General features: G+C 37.9%; 1 protein-coding gene across 1 annotated transcript in view; it reads left to right on the top strand.

Moving 5' to 3' along the window:
• The window catches only part of LOC135229717 (olfactory receptor 8K3-like), a 43,155-nt gene extending 22,885 nt beyond the window's left edge, over positions 1 to 20,270 (top strand). The window contains exon 1 of the mRNA XM_064279070.1: positions 1 to 20,270. This exon is cut by the window's left edge and continues 22,885 nt beyond it. Within this exon, the coding sequence (XP_064135140.1) occupies positions 17,397 to 18,344 (948 nt within the window). The 5' untranslated portion in view covers positions 1 to 17,396 and the 3' untranslated portion in view covers positions 18,345 to 20,270.

Genomic DNA, 20,270 nt, shown 5'->3' with positions numbered 1-20,270 from the left:
TTAGCCTATTCTCTATAAACTCTTCCAGAAAACTGAAAAGGAAGGTATGTTTCCATTTTCTATATGAGGATAGCTTCAATCTGATATCAAATGCAGACAAAAGCATTTGATAAAACAGCATGCATGTGAAAAACATACAGAAAAATTTAAGAAATTGAATCTTGAAATATGTAAAGGCAATAGTATATCAAATTAGGTATGCCCCAAGAATGCGTGATTGGCTTTTAAAAATCACTTAATGGCATTCACCATAAAAACTATTAGAAATGAAAACCAATGCCACATAAACTGATATAGAAAAATATTTTAAAAGTCCCTATTGTGATAAAATTTTGACCAAAGTAATATAAAAGTAATCCAACAGAATCAGAAATTACTGAACAATATCATTAGTATAACACAAAAGTAAAATTTTGCTGAAGATAATTCAAAAGGGTTAGTGCATCAACAAAGAAAGTCCAGAAATTCAAGCTGGTCAAAAGAGGATATATAACAAGGGATGTCATTGCTGATGTCAGATGGATCCTGGCTGAAAGTAGAGAATACCAGAAAGATGTTTACCTGTGTTTTATTGACTATGTAAAGGCATTCGACTGTATGAATCATAACAAATTGTGGATAACATTAAGAAAAGTAAGAATTCCAGAACGTTTAATTGTGCTCATGAGGAACATGTACTTAGACCAAGGGGCAGTGATATACTTCTTGTTTTAAAGTCAAGGCAGGTTTGTGTCAGGGTTGTATCTTTCCACAATACTTATTCAAAGAAGCTGGGCTACATGAAGAACAGGGCATCGGGATTGGAGGAAGATTTATTAACAACCTGTAATATGCAGATGACATAGCCTTCCCTTCTAAATGTGCAGGGGACTTGATGCACTTACCGATGAGGATCAAAGACCACCACCTTTAGTATGGATTACACCTCAACATAAAAAAAAAAAAAAATGAAAATCCCCATAACTGGACCAGTTAGTAACATTGTGATAAATGGAGAAGAGATTGGAGATGTCAAGGATTTCATTTTACTTGCATCCATAGTCAACACGCGTAGAAGCAGCAGTCAAGAAATCAAAAGACGCTTTGCATTGAGCAAATCTGCTGCAAAAGACCCTTAATAGCATTAAAAAGCAAAGATGTCACTTTAAGGATTAAGGTGTTCCCGAGCCAAACCAGGGTGTTTTCAATCAACTCACATGCACGTGAAAGCTGGAAAATGAATAAGGAAGACTGAAGAAAAATTAATGCCTTTGAATCATGGTATCGGCTAGGACTTCCAAAAAAAAAAAAACGAAAAAACCTGTCTTGTAAGAAGTACACCCAGGATATTCCTTGGTAACAAGGATGGAGAGACTTTGTCTCACATACTTTAGACACATTATGAGGAGCTAGCCCCTGGAGAAGGACATCATGTTTGATAAGTAGAGAGACTTTGTCTCACATACTTTAGACACATTATGAGGAGCTAGCCCCTGGAGAAGGACATCATGTTTAATAAGTAGAGGGTTAGCAAAAAGGAGGAAGACCGTCAGTGAGGTGGACTGACACAGCGGCTGCAAAAATGGTACAAGCATAATAACGAAGGTGAGGATGGTGCAGGACCCGGTAGTGTTTTGTTCTGTTGTACATAGGGTCGCTAGGAGTTGGAACCAACTCAGCAGCACCTAACCCCAAGTAGCAACACTGTTAAAATGTAACTTACTCAAACCGATAGAGGGCAACAAAGAACAAGTCACACCTACCATCACACATGCTATGAAAGATTGAGTAAATTCTCAGTAAGACCAGGAATAAAACACGTAAATCTACCCTTACCAAATCTGACATTTTGTGGATGTAGCCAGTACAATAAGGCAATAAAAAAAAAACGAATAGAAAGTACCCAAATTGGAAAGGAAGAAATGAAACTTTTTATTGATAGATGATAGGATCGTTCATGTACAATGTCTAATAGGGCCTACAATAAAAAAAAAAAAATAGAGTTATAGAATTAAAAATTAACCTAGCATTTCTTTGTGAATTTATTTTCAGCTTATTGGTTTATTAAAAAAAGAGCTATTTGGATTTTAAGTGGAGTTGCATTGATTCTATAAATACATTTGGGGATTTCTTAGATATAACACTGATAATGGATTGAGTTGTGTTCCCCAAAATATGTTTCAGTTTGGCTAGGCCATGATTCCCAGTATTGTGTGGTTGTCCAACATTTTGGAATCTGATGTGACTATCTTATGTGTTCTAAATCCTAACCTTTAAGATGTTACTAAGGCAGAATTAGAAGCAGTTATGTTAATGAGGAAGGACTCAACCTACAAGATTAAGTTGTATTTTGAGTGACTCTCTTTTGAGATATAAAAGAGAGCAGCAAGCTGAGAGAAGTGGTACCTTATGTCACCAAGAAAAACCTCGCAGAGCAGGGCACATACTTTGGACCCAGAGACCTGGAGCTAAGTTCCTAGATGAGGGGAAGATTGATGACAAGGACCTTCCCTAAGAGCCAACAGAGACAGAAAATCTTCCCTCAGACTTGGCGTCCTGAATTCAGGTTTCTAGCCTTCTAAACTCTGACATGTGTTGGAAGCAACTCAACAGTAACACATAATTGGTGAGAAAATAAACTTCTATTTTTTAAAGACATCCAACTGTAATATTTCTGTTATAGCAGCACTAGATAACTAAGACAAACAGTAGAAGCAAAATCCGTAAGAAGCTTGGCCAAATCAAATTTTAAAACTCTTGCTCTTCCAAAGACACTTGTATACAAACAAGTTATATTCTTGGAGATAATGTTTTCAAATAACATATCTCATAAATGACTTGTGTCCATAATATGTGCAGATGGCACAGAACTATAAAAAAGGAAACACTCTGCAAAAAATAGCCATAAAAATCAACAATAACTTATCCAAAGAAAATATGCAGCTGACAAGCATATAAAATGCTCGTCGTCATTATTATTTTTTATTTTTATTGTGCTTTAAGCGAAAGTTTACAAATCAAGTCAGTCTCTCCTACAAAAATTTATACACAACTTACTATATACTCCTAATTGCTCTTCCCCTAATGAGACAGCCTGCACCATCCCTCCACTCTCTCTTTTCCTGTCCATTTCGCCAGCTTCTAACCCCTCTTCCCTCTCATCTCCCCTCCAGATAGGAGATGCCAACATAGTCTCAAGTGTCCACTTGATCCAAGAAGCTCGTTCTTCACCAGCATCTTTTTCTATCCCATTGTCCAGTCCAGTTCCTGTCTGAAGGGTTGGCTTCGAGAATGGCTCCTGTCCTGGGCTAACAGAAGGTCTGGGAGCCATGATCACCGGGGTCCTTCTAGTCTCAGTCAGACCATTAAGCCTGGTCGTTTTACCAGAATTTGGGGTCTGCATGCCACCACTCTCCTGCTCCCTCAGGGGTTCTCTGTTGTGTTCCCTGTTAGGGCAGTCATCGGTTGTAGCCGGGCACCATCTAGTTCTTCTGGTCTCAGGCTGATGTAGTCTCTGGTTTATGTGACCCTTTCTGTCTCTTGGGCTGGTAATTACCTGGTGTCATTGATGTTCTTCATTCTCCTTTGCTCCATGTGGGTTGAGACCAATTGATGCATCTTAGATAGCTCCAGACACTGCTCTCCAAAGTGGGATGCAGAATGTTTTCTTAATAGATTTTATTATGTCAATTGACTTAAATGTTCCCTGAAGCCATGGTCCCCAAATCCCCGCCCCTGCTACCCTGGCCTCCAAAGCATTCAGTTTCTTCATGAAACCCCTTTGGTTTTGGTTTAGTCCAGTTGTGCTGACATCGCTTGTATTGTGTGTTGTCTTTCCCGTCACCTAAAGTAGTTCTTATCTACCTCTCTCCCTCCCTCCCTCATCTCATAACCATCGAAGAATGTTTTCTTCTCTGTTTAAACTATTTCTCGAGTTCTTATAATAGTGGTCTTATACATTAATATTACATCTCTAGTAAGATTTATTCCTAAGTGTTTTGTCTTCTTGGGGGCTACTGTAAATGGTATTGAATTGGTGATTTCTTCTTCAATGATCTTTTTGTTGGTGTAGAGGAATCCAACTGATTTTTGTATGTTTATCTTGGATCCCGATACTCTGCTGAGCTCTTCTATTAGTTTTGGTAGTTTTCTGGAGGATTCCTTAGGGTTTTCTGTGTATAAGATCATGTCATCCACAAAAAGAGATACTTTTACTTCTTCCTTGCCAATCCAGATGCCCTTTATTTCTTTATCTAGCCTAATATCTCTGGGTAGGACCTCCAGCACAATGTTGAATAAGAGTGCTGAAAAAGGGCATCCTTGTCTGTTCCCCTATCTCCAAGGGAATGATTTCAGGTTCCCTTTTCCATTTAGGATGATGTTAGCTATTGGCTTTGTATAAATACCCTTTATTATGTTGAGGAATTTTCCTTCTATTCCTATTTTGCTGAGAGTTTTTATCACGAATGGTGTTGAACTTTGTCAAATGCCTTTTCTGCATCAGTTGATAAAATCACGTGACTCTTGTCTTTTGTTTCATTTATATGATGGACTACATTAATTGTTTTTCTCATGTTGAACCATCCCTGCATACCTGGTATGAATCCCACTTGGTCGTGGTGAATTTTTTGATTATTTTTTTGAATTCAATTGGCTAGAATTTTGTTGAGGGTTTTTAAAGGATCTAGGTTCATGAGGGATATATGTCTGTAATTTTCTTTTTTTGTGGTGTCTTTACCTGGTTTTGGTATCAGGGATATGCTGGCTTCATAGAATGAGTTTGGGAGTATTCAGTCCTTTTCTATGCTCTGAAATACCTAAACTCTTCTCTGAAAGTTTGGTAGAACTCTTCAGTGACGTCATCTGGGCCAGGTTTTTTTGTTGTTGTTGTTGTTGTTGTTGAGATTTTTTGATTACCTTTTCAATCTTTTCTTTTGTTATGGGTCTATTTAGTTGTTCTACCTCTGTTTGTGTTAGTTTAGGTAGGTAGTCCGTTTCTAGAAATTCATCCATTTCTTCTAGGTTTTCAAATTTGTTAGAGTACAATTTTTCATAGTAATCTGATATGATTCTTTTAATTTCAGTTGGGTCTGTTGTAATATTGCCCAACTCATTTCTTATTCAGGTTATTTGCTTCCTCTCCTGTTTTTCTTTTGTCAATTTGGCCAATGATTTATCAATTTTGTTGATTTTTTCAAAGAACCAGCTTTTGGTCTACTTAATTCTTTCAATTTTTTTTTTCCTGTTTTCTATTTCATTTAGTTCTGCTCTAATTTTTATTATTTGTTTTCTTCTGGTGCCTGAGGGTTTTCTTTCATTGTAGGGATACTTCTTTGATTTTGGCCCTTTCTTCTTTTGGATGTGTGCATTTATTGACATAAATTGGCCTCTGAACACTGGTTTTGCTGTGTCCCAAAGGTTCTGATAGGAAATGTTTTCATTCTCATTGGATTCTATGAATTTCTTTATTGCATCCTTAATGTCTTCCATAATCCAGTCTTTTTTGAGCAGGGTTTTGGTCAGTTTCCAAGTGTTTGATTTCTTTTCCCTGCTTTTTCTGTTATCGATTTCCACTTTTTTGGCCTCATGGTCAGAGAAAATGCTTTGTAATATTTCAATGTTTTGCTTTCTGCTAAGGCTTGCTTTATGACCTAACATGTGGTCTATTCTAGAGAATGTTCACGTGCACTAGAAAAGAAAGTATACTTGGGTGCTGTTGGGTGGAGTGTTCTGTATATGTCTATGAAGTCAAATTGGTTGATTGTGGCATTTAGATCTTCCTTGTCTTTATTGAGCTTCTTTTGGATCTCCTGTCCTTCACCAAAAGCCGTGTGTTGAAGTCTCCTACTATTATTGTGAAGCTGTCTATCTCACTTTTCAATGCTGATGGAGTATGTTTTGAGTCTCTTGCAACCCTGTCTTTGGGTGCATAAATATTTAATCTGGTTATATCCTCCTTGTATATTGTTCCTGTAGTCATTATACAGTGTCCTTCCTTATCCTTTATAATGGTTTTAACTTTAAAGTCTATTTTGTCAGGAATTAATATTGCCACTCCTGCTCTTTTTTGATTGTTGTTTGCGTGATATATTTTTTCCCATCCTTTCAGTTTTAGTTTGTTTGTGTCTCTAAGTCTGAGGTGTGTCTCTTGTAGGCAGCATATAGACGGATCCTGTTTCTTTACCCATTCTGCCACTGTCTGTCTCTTTACTGGTGCATTTACATTCAGTGTAATTATGGACAGGTATGAATTTAGTGCTATTATTTTGATGTCTATTTTTGTGTGTTGTCGACAGTTTCTTTTTCCCACTTAATTTTTTGTGCTGAGTAGATTATATATTGTCTTTTCCTCTTATTCTTTGACCATTTTGTTTCTGCCGAGTCTCTATTTTTGTCTTGTATTTTATTTTGATGTGTAGGATAGTTTGTCTCCTTTGTGGTTACCTTATTCTTTACCCCTATTTTTCTAAATTTAAACCTAACCTTTATTTCTTTGTATCACCTTGTCTTCCTGTCCATATGAAAGATCTATGACTACATTTCTTAGTCCCTCTTTGTTGTTTTAATGTTGTCTTCTTTTATGTAATAGAATCGCCCTTTCTCTCTTCTGAGCGTTTTTTATCTTGGTTTATTTTTGTGATTTCCCTGTCAGGGTTGACTTCTGATGGCTCTGCCCAGCATTCTAGTCTTGGGTTGATACCTGACATTATTGATTTTCTAACCAAAGAACTCCCTTTAGTATTTCTTGTAGTACTGGTTTGGTTTTTACAAATTCCCTAAACTTCTGTTTATCTGCAAACGTCCTAATTTCACCTTCATCTTTGAGAGACAGTTTTGCTGAATACATGATTCTTGGCTGGCTATTTTTTTCCTTCAGTTTTTTATATGTCATCCCATTGCCCTCTTGCCAGCATGGTTTCTGCCGAGTAGTCTGAGCTTTTTTTTATTGACTGTCCTTTGTAGGTGACACTAGCCAATCTTAAAATTCTCTCTTTATCTTTGGTTTTGGCAAGTTCGATTATAATATGTTTTGGTGACTTTCTTTTAAAATCTACCTCAAGTGAGTTCGATGAGCATCTTGGATAGATATCTACTCATCTTTCACCATATCAGAGAAGTTTTCAGCCAACAAATCTTCAAGAATTCTCTCTGAATTTTCTTTTATCCCTCCCTGTTCTGGAGCTCCAATTACTCACAGGTTATTTCTCTTGATAGAGTCCCACATGATTCTTTTCTTCATTTTTTAAAATTCTTTTATCTGATTTTTCTTCAAATATATTGGTGCCAAGTGCTTTATCTTCAAGTTCACAAATATTGCTCAATTCTTCTCCTCTGACTTTCTATTGAATTGTCTAATTCTGTAATTTTATTGTTAATCTTCTGAATTTCTGATTGCTGTCTCTCTATGGATTTTTCCAGCTTATTAAATTTTTCATTATGTTCTTTAAGAACTTTTTAAATTTCTTCAATTGTTTTATTTGTGTGTTCTACGGCTTGTTCTGCATTTTGCCTTATCTTCTTCCTGAAGTCTTGAAGAGTTCCGTATATTAATCTTTTGCTTTCCGCATCTGGTAGTTCAAAGAATACTCATTCATCTGGACAATTCCGTGATTCTTTGTTTTGAGAGCTTGTTGTGGCAATCATGGTCTGTTTCTTTATGTGACTTGATATTGACAGTTGTCTCCAAGCCACCTATAAGTTATTTTATTAGTTTGTTTTGTTTGCTTACTGTATCATAGCTTCTTTTTTTGTTTTGTTTTGGTATAACCCTATGGGTTGCTTGAATGAGCTAGCTTGATTATTTTCACCTTTGGAGCTCTGACATCCTCTCCCCAGATGGCTAGAGCTGTTTTCAGGTAGCTTAGGTTTCCAGGTAGCTGATCACCAAGTGTATGGTACAGGCTCTGTCCTACAGTCTTGCAGGGGTAAGGGTGATTGGTGTAGGTACTGGTATCTGGTTGCAGCAAGTGGTCACACTCTGAACAAGGCAGGGGGCTGAGAATCATCCCCCAAGTCTCTCTGAAGAAAGCTGGTCCATTTTTCCTGGAGTGTACAGGTGGGTGGGTTCTGCAGACAGACCATGGGCACCCAATGTTTTTGGTTGTAAGGACTGGGAGGTACCAGTTATCCTTGGACCCCTGTTGCAGGTGACTGGGTGACCTGAGTGAAGCCACCAGTCCTTATGCCCCTTATGTGGGTTGGTGAGGACCCTGTGTAATAGGCAAAGTGGTGTCAAACATCAAACACCCACCTCTCCACCGCCCAGCTGAAATAGTTGTAGTCTGCCAACAAGGGCCTATTCTCCCGAAATATGCCCACAGATGTCCATGCAGAGAGTAAAGGTAGTCAAAGTCCATGGACCATTTATGCCTGGACAGGAGCCGCTTCAGTCCTGAGCTCCCCATGTTAGTGGAGCTGGCAAATTATCTTTTCCCTCAATTTCATATTTATTCCTTCTCCAGGGCCTGGAGGATGGCTCTAGGTGCTCAACAGGACCTATCTCGGGCCCAGGGAATTCAGCCATGAAGCCATCTTGGGGGTGTGGTAGAATATACACAAGTACTTGGCTTTTGCTGAGAGTGACATTCTTCTCTGGTTTCAGAGGTGTGAGCAGGCTGTGTGGCTGGCTGCTTCTCCCTGAGGAAACTGCAGCTGAACACTAGTACCAGTCCACCACAGCTGCTCCCGGGAATGGTGCCTGAGGGCTCCTGGCCGTTCAGGTCTGGTAACTTCTCTCTGCTTCTGAATTGTCTCTTCCTCCCCTGCCTCTCAGTTCGTTTTCTAACCTTGTCTGTGATGTCCAGGGCTCCTAGCTTGTCATGAATGTACTCCTTTCACTTTTTTTCCCAGGTATTTGTTGTAAGAGGGCTCGCCAGTTGCGTCTGTCTATTCTGCCATCTTGGCCCCACCTCCTCATTTATTTTTATTTATTTGTGCTTTAAAAGTGAAAGGTTACAAATCAAGTCAGTCTCTCATACAGGAATTTACATACACTTTGCTGTATACTTCTAATTGCTCCCCCCTTAATAAGACGGCTCACTCCTTCCCTCCACTCTCTCTTTTAATGTCCATTCAGCCAGCTTCTGACCCCTTCTGCCCACTCATCTCCCATCCAGATAGGAGATGCCAACATAATCTCATGTGACTCCTGATCCAAGACACTCATTCTTCACCAGTATCATTTTCTATCCCATCGTCCAGTCCAATCCCTTCCTGAAGAGTTGGCTTTGGGAATGGTTCCTATCTTGGGCCAACAGAAGGTCTGGGGACCATGACTACCAGGGTGCTTAAGTATCAGTCATACCACTAAGTCTGGTCTTTTTATGAGAGTTTTTAGTGTGCATCCCACTGCTCTCCTTCTCCCTCAGGGGTTCTCTGTTGTGTTCCCTGTAAGGGCAGTCACCTGTTGTAGCTGGGCACCTTATAGTTTTTCTGGTCTCAAGCTGATGTAGTCTCTGATTTATGTGGCCCTTTCTGTCTCTTGGGCTCATAATTACCTTGTGTTTGGTGTTCTTCATTCTCCTTTGCTCTAGGTGAGTTGAGACCAATCGATGCATCTTAGTTGGCTGCTTGCTAACGTTTAAGACCCCAGCTGCCACTCTCCAAGTTGGGAGCAGCATCATTAGTAATTAAAGAATTTCAGTTAAAACATTAATGACATAATTCTTTACATCTATTAGAATATCATGTAGTTGGTAAGTATGTGGAGGAACCTGAGTATTCATAAACTCCTACAGGGAAATTAAAATGGTATAAATACTTTAAAAAATAATTTCCTTTCAGCATCAGGGTCTTCAAAAGCTAACCACAGTTTTATCATAAAATTTAACCATATTACTCATATATGTCTACCCAGGAGAAATTACAGCATTTTTCCTTACAAAGGCATGTATACAAATGTCCATAGCAACTTTGCAAAAGTCAAAAACTAGGATCAACCCAACTGCTCATCTACTTGAGGACGAATAAGTAAATTGCGGTATATTCAAGAAAATGGATACTACTCAACAATAAAAACTAATGAATTATTGTTACCTGCAAATATATTGATAAAAAGTACAAATCAATAAATTGGACTTTGTCAAAATTAAAACAACCCACACGTAGACATTTATTCCAGAGAAATGAAAACTTATTTTCATACAATAACATTTACACAAATTAGTAGATAAATGGTAACTTTGGAAAAGTGCAAGATAGTACACAGTACTGGGGAAGTCATGATAATTTGTTTAGGGCGAAGTCATAGAAGCTTCATAGACATATCCAAACCACCTGAGAGACTGAGCTACTGGGCTGAGGGGCTGGGGACCATGGTCTCAGGGAATATCTAGCTCAACAGACATAACATAGTCTATAGAGAAAATATTGTACATCCAACTGTGGTGACGCTTGCAAGCAGGCATCTAAAATATATCTACTGGTCATTCTGTTTGGAGCAAAGGAGAATGAAGAGAACCAAAGGCACAAGGGGAAGATTAGTCCGAAGGACTAATGGACCACAACAACCACAGCATCCACCAGACTGAGCCCAGGACAACTAGACAGTGCCCAGTTACCACCACCAACTGCTCTGGCAGGGGTCACAATAGAAGGTCCCAGACAGAGAGGGAGAAAAATGTAGAACAGACTTCAAATTCACACACACACACACACACACACACACAGAAACCTGGCTTGTTGGTCTCACAGAGACTGAAGAAACCATAAAAGTATGGCTCCTGGACACCTTTTAAAGTCCAACACTGAAGTCACCCCTGAGATTCACCCTTCAGCCAAAGATTGGACAGGTCTATGCGGCCAAAAATAACACACATGAGTGACGTACTTCGTATTGCAATCATAAATACAGGACTAGTGGGCACACTTGTTCAAAAGCAAAGAAGAGAAAACAGGATGGGACAGAAAAATTGGACAAATGGAAACAGAGGCTAAGGTAAAGAAAGGGAGAGTGTTGACATAGTACAGGGTTGGCAACAAATGTCACAAAGAACTTGTGCATTAACTGTTTAATGAGAAACTAATTTGCTCTGAAAGCTTTCACCTAAATCACAACCAAAAAAAGAAAAAAAGGTTGATAAAAACATTATTTATAATAGCTAAAAACTGGCAGCAACCCAAAATTTCCTTCTGTGGGTGAATGGTTATGTAAACTGTAATAAATAGATACATGATACAATACTCTACAATAAAATGAACAAATTATTAATACACACAACAGCATGGATGGACCTTAGTAGAGTCATGTGAAGTGAAAAAAGTCTATCTCAAAATGTTGTTGCTTTCTGCCATTGAGTTGACTTTAACTTATGACAACCTTATGTATAACAGAACAAAATGATGCCCAGTCCTGGGCTATCCTCAAAATCACTGGTATGATTGAGTCCACTGCTGCAGCCAATGTGGAAATCCATGTCACAGAGGGCTCACATTCTCTTTGGCCCTTTACTTCACCAAATATGATGTCCTCCTCCAGAAAATGGTCTTTCCTGATGACATGTCCAACGCAAGAAGATCGGACAATGTTCTGTTGGAGACAACAAGATATTTACCATTAAAAAATTTTTGGTTCGTTAGGTACCATGGAGTGGATTGTGACTCATAGTGACCTATAGGACAGAGTAGAAATGCCCCATAGGGTTGCCTAGGCTGTTATGAATGCAGATGGCAAGTTCTTTTTTCTCCAGAATGGCTTGTGGGTTAAAACTGTGAACCTTTTGGTTAGCAGTGAATTTTTAAACATTGCAATACCGGTGTTCCTTCCATTAAAGAATAGACAAGTAAAAAAAAATACACACATACATATACATATCATTACATATCACAAATAAGCAAAAAAAAAAGTCACAAATGTTTACATTACAAATATTTAAAATGGCAAAATGCATCAAAAAGATTTATAGCATAATACATATATATTCATAATAAAACATTACACACAAAATACCACACTTTACAAGGTGTGATGGTTAAGGTTGTGTGTCAACTTGTCTTGGCCATCATTCTCAGTGGTTTGGCAGTCCAAAGATGTTGTGATCACTTCCATGATGAGGTTCGATATAATGTGGTTACCTCCATGATAGACTCTGCTCTGAGTAGCAAGTCAGTTGAAAGGAAGTTTCCTTGGGTGTGTGGTCTGAATTGAATATAAGCAGACATTCTGGCAAGGTTCATTTGCTATTGCTCACTTTGGGTCCTGTAGCTGGCTCCTGTTCATCTGACCTCTGGTTCTTGGGAATTGAGCCAGCAGCTTGCCTTCAGTATTGCCTGCTGATTTGGGGATTCTTGGATCTTCCCAGCCAGTGAGCAAGAGCCCTGCTGTTTGACCTGTAGATGTTGGGTCATCCAGCCCTTGCAGCTGCATGAATCAGGAGAAGCCTGTATCCTGATCTCGGGACTTGGGATGTTCCAGCTTCAATATCCCTGTGAGCCATTTCCTTGATGTAAATCTCTGTATACACATATTTATATGCTTTACTGGTTTTGCTCCTCTAGAGAACCCAGCCTAAGACACAAGTGTATATTGACATGGTACAGCATATGTCAAGCACAGCTGAATATGTGTGAAGGCAAGAAAGATGTTTTGGGATGAGGATTGAACAGAATGGAAAAGCATACAATATTGAGATGTAATAAAGGAAGCAAAAAACCTAAACAGACAGATGATGGCAATTGATCATCAAATGAGAAGCAAGGGTAACATTTCTGTTCTTTAGGTCAAAACAAAATTAACAAACAAAAAATAACTTGAAAATAGCAATAACAGCAACAATAATAAAAATAGTAAGAGCAAACTAGGAAGTGATACCTCACATATGCACAATGCAATAGTTTTATTCCATTTAAGTCTTTTAAATAATGTGATAAGACAGTGTTTAAGCACTTCTTCGTTTTGTCATCCGTTTGAAGAAACCACTGTAGAAATAGAGAATGTTGATAGGTCTGTTATACAGATACGATATTTTAATCCCGATCCCCATGTGGTAAAAATGGAACGTTAACAAAGAGTAAAACAAAGGACTATATGAAACAGATAAACATAGACATGCATACACACTCTATGAGTAAAAATTTGGTCACTGGTGAATACAAAATATACTGGACAATTAACAAACGAAGGCCAGGTATTTTGTTAAGCTTTCAAATGCCTCAGGAACAATCAGCAAATTGTTTGGCATCTCCTCAGGGAGGATCTCCATGGGTAAAAAAAAAAAAAAAATCCATAAATTCTTCTTCCTCTGCCGTTTTAAGAAACACTTGGGAGAGGAGTCAAGACAGAGGCTTCATTGCAGGTAAAAAGACTGTTTCCGTATTTTACCAGTATCCAGAATGTTTCATTGACCCTTGCAGGGTCCCACCTTTATCCAATGGCAAAGTCATTGCAAAATATTAGGATTTCTGATTCAGTTCTGTGTGCGTTATACTTTTCAATAGTGCCTGAAGCTAGGATCTCTCTCCAATTTTTTGACATAATTTTTTTTTCAAATCTTCACACTCTATTTCAGAGGCTAAATGCTAAGAAGCATTTTGAAACATTATCATTCCATGTCTAAATATTTTTACTTCATATAAGTAGTTATCTGAATAAAGTTAACAGAAAAAAACAAAGTCCTGGAGTCAGTTTTGCCTCATAACTGCCCCCTGGGTATCAGAGACCCGTGCTCCACAGGTTTTTCAATGGCTGTGACCTTCCAGAAGTAGATCTTTCTTTCTTCAAGGTGCCTCTGAGTGGACTCGACCCACCAGCCTTTCAGTCTGTAGCTGAGTGCTTAAGTGTTTTTGCCACCCAGGTGGCCTAATTATGTGAATAATAGAGCTCCAATATGAAAGTAAAGGAAGCATATACAGTATTAAAAATACTGCAGCAGAATTATGAAGCTGCAGGTATTCAGTTTCTAGCATTGGTGTTCTTCAAAATCCTCAGTTATAAGCTGCCTCTAGGCTCTTATGTACCTCTCAAGTGTAATTTAATATTTAATGCATATTTAGATAACAGTACAAATGTCCATTTTTCCTAATCTCTTGATGAAGAAACAAATAAATTTCCATCTCACACCTCGTGTTGAGAAGTGAAAAGCAATTTTTGGAGTTTAGGAAACTTTTAATTACCTAGTTTTTTTTTTTATGGTGATAGTATAATATATACCATATTCTTCAATTTCCAGTAGAATCTGGCAGGAAGAAGACATAATTTTTTCAAAGAGCATAGCTGTGTAAAATGAATTAAATGCTCAACAAATACAGTAAACTATGGAAAATAATTTGGTGCTCTCCGTGGAACTCCAAAGCCGATGGGAGGAAGTCCTCTTATCTCCTCTTAACTTATAGGAAAAGCAGCACTTACCAATATAAGTATTTTTGTTCTTCAGCCTTTCATCATTGCAACTCGACAAGATTTACATTGCTTTTATTGTATTCATTGAAGATAGTTGATTTCCTAATTATAATATCTACTAATACCCAATTCAGTACCTCTTAAAAAAAATTTTTAGTGTGCTTTAAGTGAAAGTTTACACAGCAAATTAATTTTCCAATCAGAAACTCTTACCAAAAACTGTGTCCGCACTCTTCTCATTTCCTTCCTGGCTCCCTGTTTCCATTAGTCAGGTTTCCCTGTCCCTCCCTGACTACTTGCCCTTTTGGTCTCCTGTAGTTGATCGAAGTTATTGTTTAGCAGCCCCGTCTGTTATTGGCCTGAAAGGTGGCCACCAGGGGTGTCTGTAGTTTCACATTAGAAGATTGTCTTAAGAAAATAGTCTCAGGGGTTTCTCCAGCCTCTTTCAAACAAGTAAATCTGGTCTTTTTTGTTTATTTATTTTTGAATTTGAATTTTTTTTTTACATTTTTTCCCCCATTTTGCTCCAGGCTTTCTATTGTGATCCTGGTCAGAGTGGTACCATCTAGTCCTTCTGGTCTCAGGTTAGAGGAGGCTGTGGTTCATGTGGGCCATATGTCCTTTGGACTAATTACTTCCTTTAGTCTTTGGTTTTCTTCGTTCTCCTTTGTTCTAGGTGGAAAGAGGCCAATAGTTTTTTTTTTTTTTTCTGACATAAGCAATGTGTGTACAGGGTCACAACCTTGTAAGCAATGTTTTAAATGAGATAGTGTATTTCCTGTGCAACCATTTTATTATTTAATATGATACTATTGTATTTTTCTATTTGTTTGGTTATTCTTGATTCAGAGGCTGCTGGTAGTGCTATTTTCATGTAAGTAGTATCATTTCAAACCTTTCGTTCTTTTACCTTAAACTGCCATCCTCATCCTTCTCTGGCATTTTTTTTTTTTAATCTGTGGCTTATTAGGGATACATATATACATTTTAATTTAAATATACATGTGTTTATATGCATTATGTACTATATAATAGCTTAAACTAGAGGATTTCTTTATCCAAATGGAATTTTTAAATGAAATTTTGTTATATAAAATCAGTGACATGGACCTTACTTTCTCCCAATTTGTTCAAATTTTCTCTCACTGTCTTAGATTCTTCCATGAGAAACTATATCTCATTTGTTACAAACAATTTAGTATATTAGTTATAATGAAAATGCTCCTAGGTTAGGACATATTTTAAGTAAATTTATATTCAAATGCACTGCTGACTCAAAAGTGACCCCATAGCTGTAAATAGGCTATAAATCTCTATGGAAGCAGACTGCCACATCTTTCTCCCATGGAGCCACTGGTGGTTTTGAACCGCTGACCTTTAGGTTAGCAGTCCATCAACTTATATTAAAATGTATTAAGAAGATGTATCATCCAGAAGATTGGCACATCGATGGTCCAATTTTAGTCATGGAGTTGAGGATGCAGGAGGGAAGGGCTGGGCTCAGTTACATGGATAACAAACTACTCAACCTACTTATCATCATAACCCTGACATAGAAGCTAGATCACAGTAGGAGAATTTGCATATGCATATGTAAAGAAAACACCTTTCAGGTAACTTACTGTCATCATTTGTCATTTAAAAAAAAAAACATCACTATATACTTGATATTTGAGACTTATGTCCTGATATCTTAAATGCATTGAAACATTTAATCCTCATTTTTTTTTCCAGCAACACTGAAGGGAAGTGGTCATTTTGCACTTGTGAATAAAGAAATTAAGGTATCTTTTTTTTTTTTTATTCTATAACCCACAAAGCCAAAACCAAACCCATTGCCACTGAGTTGATTCCAACTCATAGTGACCCTATAGGACAGAGTAAAACTGCCCCAAAGAGTTTCCAAAGAGTACCTGGTGGATTTGAACTGCCGCTCTTTTGGTTAGCAGTCGTAGCACTTGACCACTATGCCACAAACTTTTCTATTACCCACAAGCTGAGGTATAAAAAAGACTATATCTGTATGGGTCTACCACCTGGAATAATTTCCTGTATAAAGACAGACTATCCCCACCACGATCTATTAGATTTTCCTTGTGTTCAATACTTGTCAAGTATGTTGTTTCCGACTGTACCACCTGTGGCACAAGGGCTTTTACAGGACTATGTTTTGAAGTAAGGGATACTAAATGTTTCCACACATTCTGGGAATTTGCATTTTGAAATGTTTTTAATGAAGTTAACATACATATTATAATTTTATACATGTCATTATGTAATTGTCAGTATTGTAAATGAAAAAAGAAAGTTTTGTAACCACCCATATACCTAACACATCTAAAATTTTTTACTTTTTTTATTTTTGCTTCATATATCTATATGTAAAAAAAGAAAACCTGTTGCCATCGAGTTGATTCTGACTCATAGAGACCTTATAGGACAGAGTAGAACTGCCCAATAGGTTTTCTAAGGAGCAGCTAGTAGATTCAAAAAGCTGACTTTGTGGTTATCAGCCAAGCTCTTAACCACTGCTCCACCAGGAATCCCATCAAGGTATATGTATATGTACATCTACATCTACGTGTACACGTACACATATGCCTTCACCTACATCTTTATCTGTGTCTATCTCTATCTCTATGTCTGTATCAGGGCTTTTCAACTTCCGCCATAGTGACATTTTGGACTGGAAATTTTGTTATTGTGTGGGGTTACTCTGTATATAGTAGAATTTTTAATAACATCCCAGGCCTCCATTAGATACCAGTAGTACCCTTCTCCTAGTACTGACACCCAAAATGTCCTAGGCATTGACAAATGTTCCATGGGCAGCAAATTTTCCTCAATTGATAACAAGTTAGATTTTTCTTTCTTTCCCTCTATCTTTTTTTCTTTCTTCATGTACCTATACTTTACTTGTGGGAGGCGGGTTTACTTTCAAAAACCTGTATTGGAAGTTTGGATTTATCTTATTCATTTAGCATATTGCCTTTGTATACTAAAAATCTACCAGATGATGCTACATAAAACCGATTGACTACGCTGATATCTCTATCCAGAACAGGTTTCCTGATAGACCAAGATGGAAAAGCAAAATCTAACAATGCTAAATGAATTCCTTCTGATGGGAATCACAGATCACCCTGGGCTCCAGGCTCCGTTGTTCGGGCTGTTCCTCATCATCTACACGATCTCAGTGGTGGGCAACTCAGGCATGATCATCCTCACCAAGACAGACTCCAAGCTACAAACACCCATGTACTTTTTTCTCAGACACCTGGCTATCACTGATCTTGGTTATTCAACAGCTGTGGGACCCAAAATGCTAGTCAATTTTATTGTGGATGAAAACACTATCTCCTATTATTTTTGTGCTACACAGCTAGCTTTCTTTATTGTGTTCATAACTAGTGAACTTTTTCTTCTGTCAGCAATGTCTTATGACCGCTTTGTGGCTATCTGTAACCCTCTGCTCTACACAGTCATCATGTCACAAAGGACTTGTTGGGTGCTGGTGGCAATACCCTATCTCTACAGCACATTTGTTTCTCTTCTGGTCACCATAAAGATTTTTAATTTATCCTTCTGCGGCTACAATATCATCAATCATTTCTACTGTGACAATCTCTTCTTGTTATCCTTGCTCTGCTCAAACACACATGAAATTGAATTGATCAATCTCATCTTAGCATCTTTTGATTTGATTTCATCTCTTCTAACAGTTCTTGTTTCTTACCTACTCGTTTTTGTAGCCATTCTCAGGATGAAGTCAGCTGAGGGCAGGCACAAGGCTTTCTCCACCTGTGGATCCCATCTGACAGTGGTGGTAGTGTTCTATGGGACTTTAATCTTTATGTACATGCAGCCCAAGTCCAGTCATTCCTTTGACACTGATAAAGTGGCTTCCATATTTTACACCCTGGTTATCCCCATGTTGAATCCCTTGATTTATAGCTTGAGGAACAAAGATGTAAAATGTGCCCTACATAGGACATGGAAAAAAATACGCAATGTATTTTCTAGAGTTTGATGCAGCATATGATTCCTACAAATTACACCATGAACTCAAACCTTGTCTGTGTGCCTCCATAGGGAACAGTGAGCACAAATATATTCAACATATATTTATAAATTGCCTTCTACATGCTAGTCACTCTTCTAAGTGCATTGATGAACAAAAGAGTACAAACTGGTACCTTTCTTGAAGGAAAGAGATGGATCACAAACAATAATTAAGAACAATCTATAGTACAGTAGAATGTGTTAGGACCCTTGTGGTGCAGCAGTTAAATTGCTTGACTGCTAACTGGAACGTCAGTGTTTCAAAAAACCAGTTGCTTCTTGGGAGAAAATTGAAGCAATCTGCTTCCATAAAGATTTTCAGCCTTGGAAACCCTATGGGACAGTTCTATTCTGTCCTATAATGTTGCTATGAGTCATAATTGACTCAACAGCAGTGCATTTGGTTTTTTTGATAATGTGTTAAAAAATACCAAACCCATTGTCCTTGAGTCGATTACTACTCACAGCAACCCTGTAAGACAGAGTAGAACTGCCCCATAGGGTTTTCAAGGAGTGGGCAGTGGATTTGAATTGCCGACCTTTTGGTTAGCAGCCAAGCTCTTAACCACTGCACCACTAGGGCTCCAGGAGAATGTGTTGGGAATCATGAAATTAGGCAAGGAGAGTGGATATGCTGAGTGGAAGTGGGAAAAAGTACTAGGTACAAAAGTGGAGATACAAAGATTCTGGTGTTTTTTTTTTTCAATTATTAAACTTTTCAGTGTCAGCACTTGTGTTTATGTATGTGTGTGTGTTTGTAAGCCTTTGCCTTCTGTTTTAGTCTTCAAAGTCTTCTGAAGGCTGCATTAGATCAGGGCCAGGTTGCGAGGAGTCTCAGAGTATATGGCGATTTAAAGTACTCAGTTGCATGAATTGCTTAAATGCCCCCATTGCAGATCTTGGAGTTCTACCCTTTACCCATTAATGCCTTTACTTTCACATGTAAATCTGTTTACTCAACATACCTTGAAATTTTTGCAGTTCAAAAGTTCAGCTCTGCATCTGACTTGTTTTTGCCTAGATCAGAATATACACCAGTTAAGATAAATTTCTTGAGGCCAACCATAGAGGCTCCCAGGTTTGAAATCCATCCCCTGCTGGTTGTTCTTTCTTAATAATTATCTTTTTTTGTTTAATGGATGATCCTTTCTTATCTATATCAACAACTTTTTAAGTTGTTTGTTCAATTACTTTCTGTGTATCTCCTTGGGTAACAGGATAGTCTATGACGAGTTAAGTTTGCTGCCTCTCTTTCATTGGTTTGGCTTTCCTAAACTTTGGTAAATATTTATTATGAATTTTATTTGCATTGACTTTTGTCCACCCTACTTGTGAGCGACAAAATGAGATAATCCCATGGTTTGTGCTTACCTGTATTTCTAATTCAAGTAAGACCTTTTATGTGGTAAGGATATAGTTATCTAGTTTTACGGACATAGCTGCAGCATGTTAAAACCCACTGCCGTCGAGTTGATTCCGATGCTCCTTAATTTTTTCCATGTATTTTTGTTTATTGTTATTATTTTAAAATTTCTAGTATTTTTTTGAAACTTCAAAAGTCTAAATTATTTTCTTGGCACATGATCATGAAATAAAATTCTCCGTGTAGCCAATGAAACTTGAATAAAAATAGTCCATTGGAATATAAAAAGGTGCACGGTTTATTGTCATGTGAGCATAAATAGTTTAAAAATGTTAAAGTACTTAGAAGGCTATGAAGGTCATGAGCACTAAACCAAACAAAACCCCGTTGCCATCGAGTGGATTCTGCCTCATAGCAACCCTATAGAACAGAGTAGAACTGCCCCTATAGGGTTTCCAGTGAGCAGCTGGTGGGTTTGAACTGCTGACCTTTCGGTTAGCAGCAGAGTTCTCAACCACCACGCCAATAGGG

The sequence above is a fragment of the Loxodonta africana genome, unplaced genomic scaffold (assembly GCF_030014295.1).
Source record: "Loxodonta africana isolate mLoxAfr1 unplaced genomic scaffold, mLoxAfr1.hap2 scaffold_475, whole genome shotgun sequence".
Classification (NCBI taxonomy): domain Eukaryota; kingdom Metazoa; phylum Chordata; class Mammalia; order Proboscidea; family Elephantidae; genus Loxodonta; species Loxodonta africana.
The sequence above is the reverse complement of the archived record's forward strand: the minus strand, read 5'-3'. Positions and strand labels throughout refer to the sequence as shown.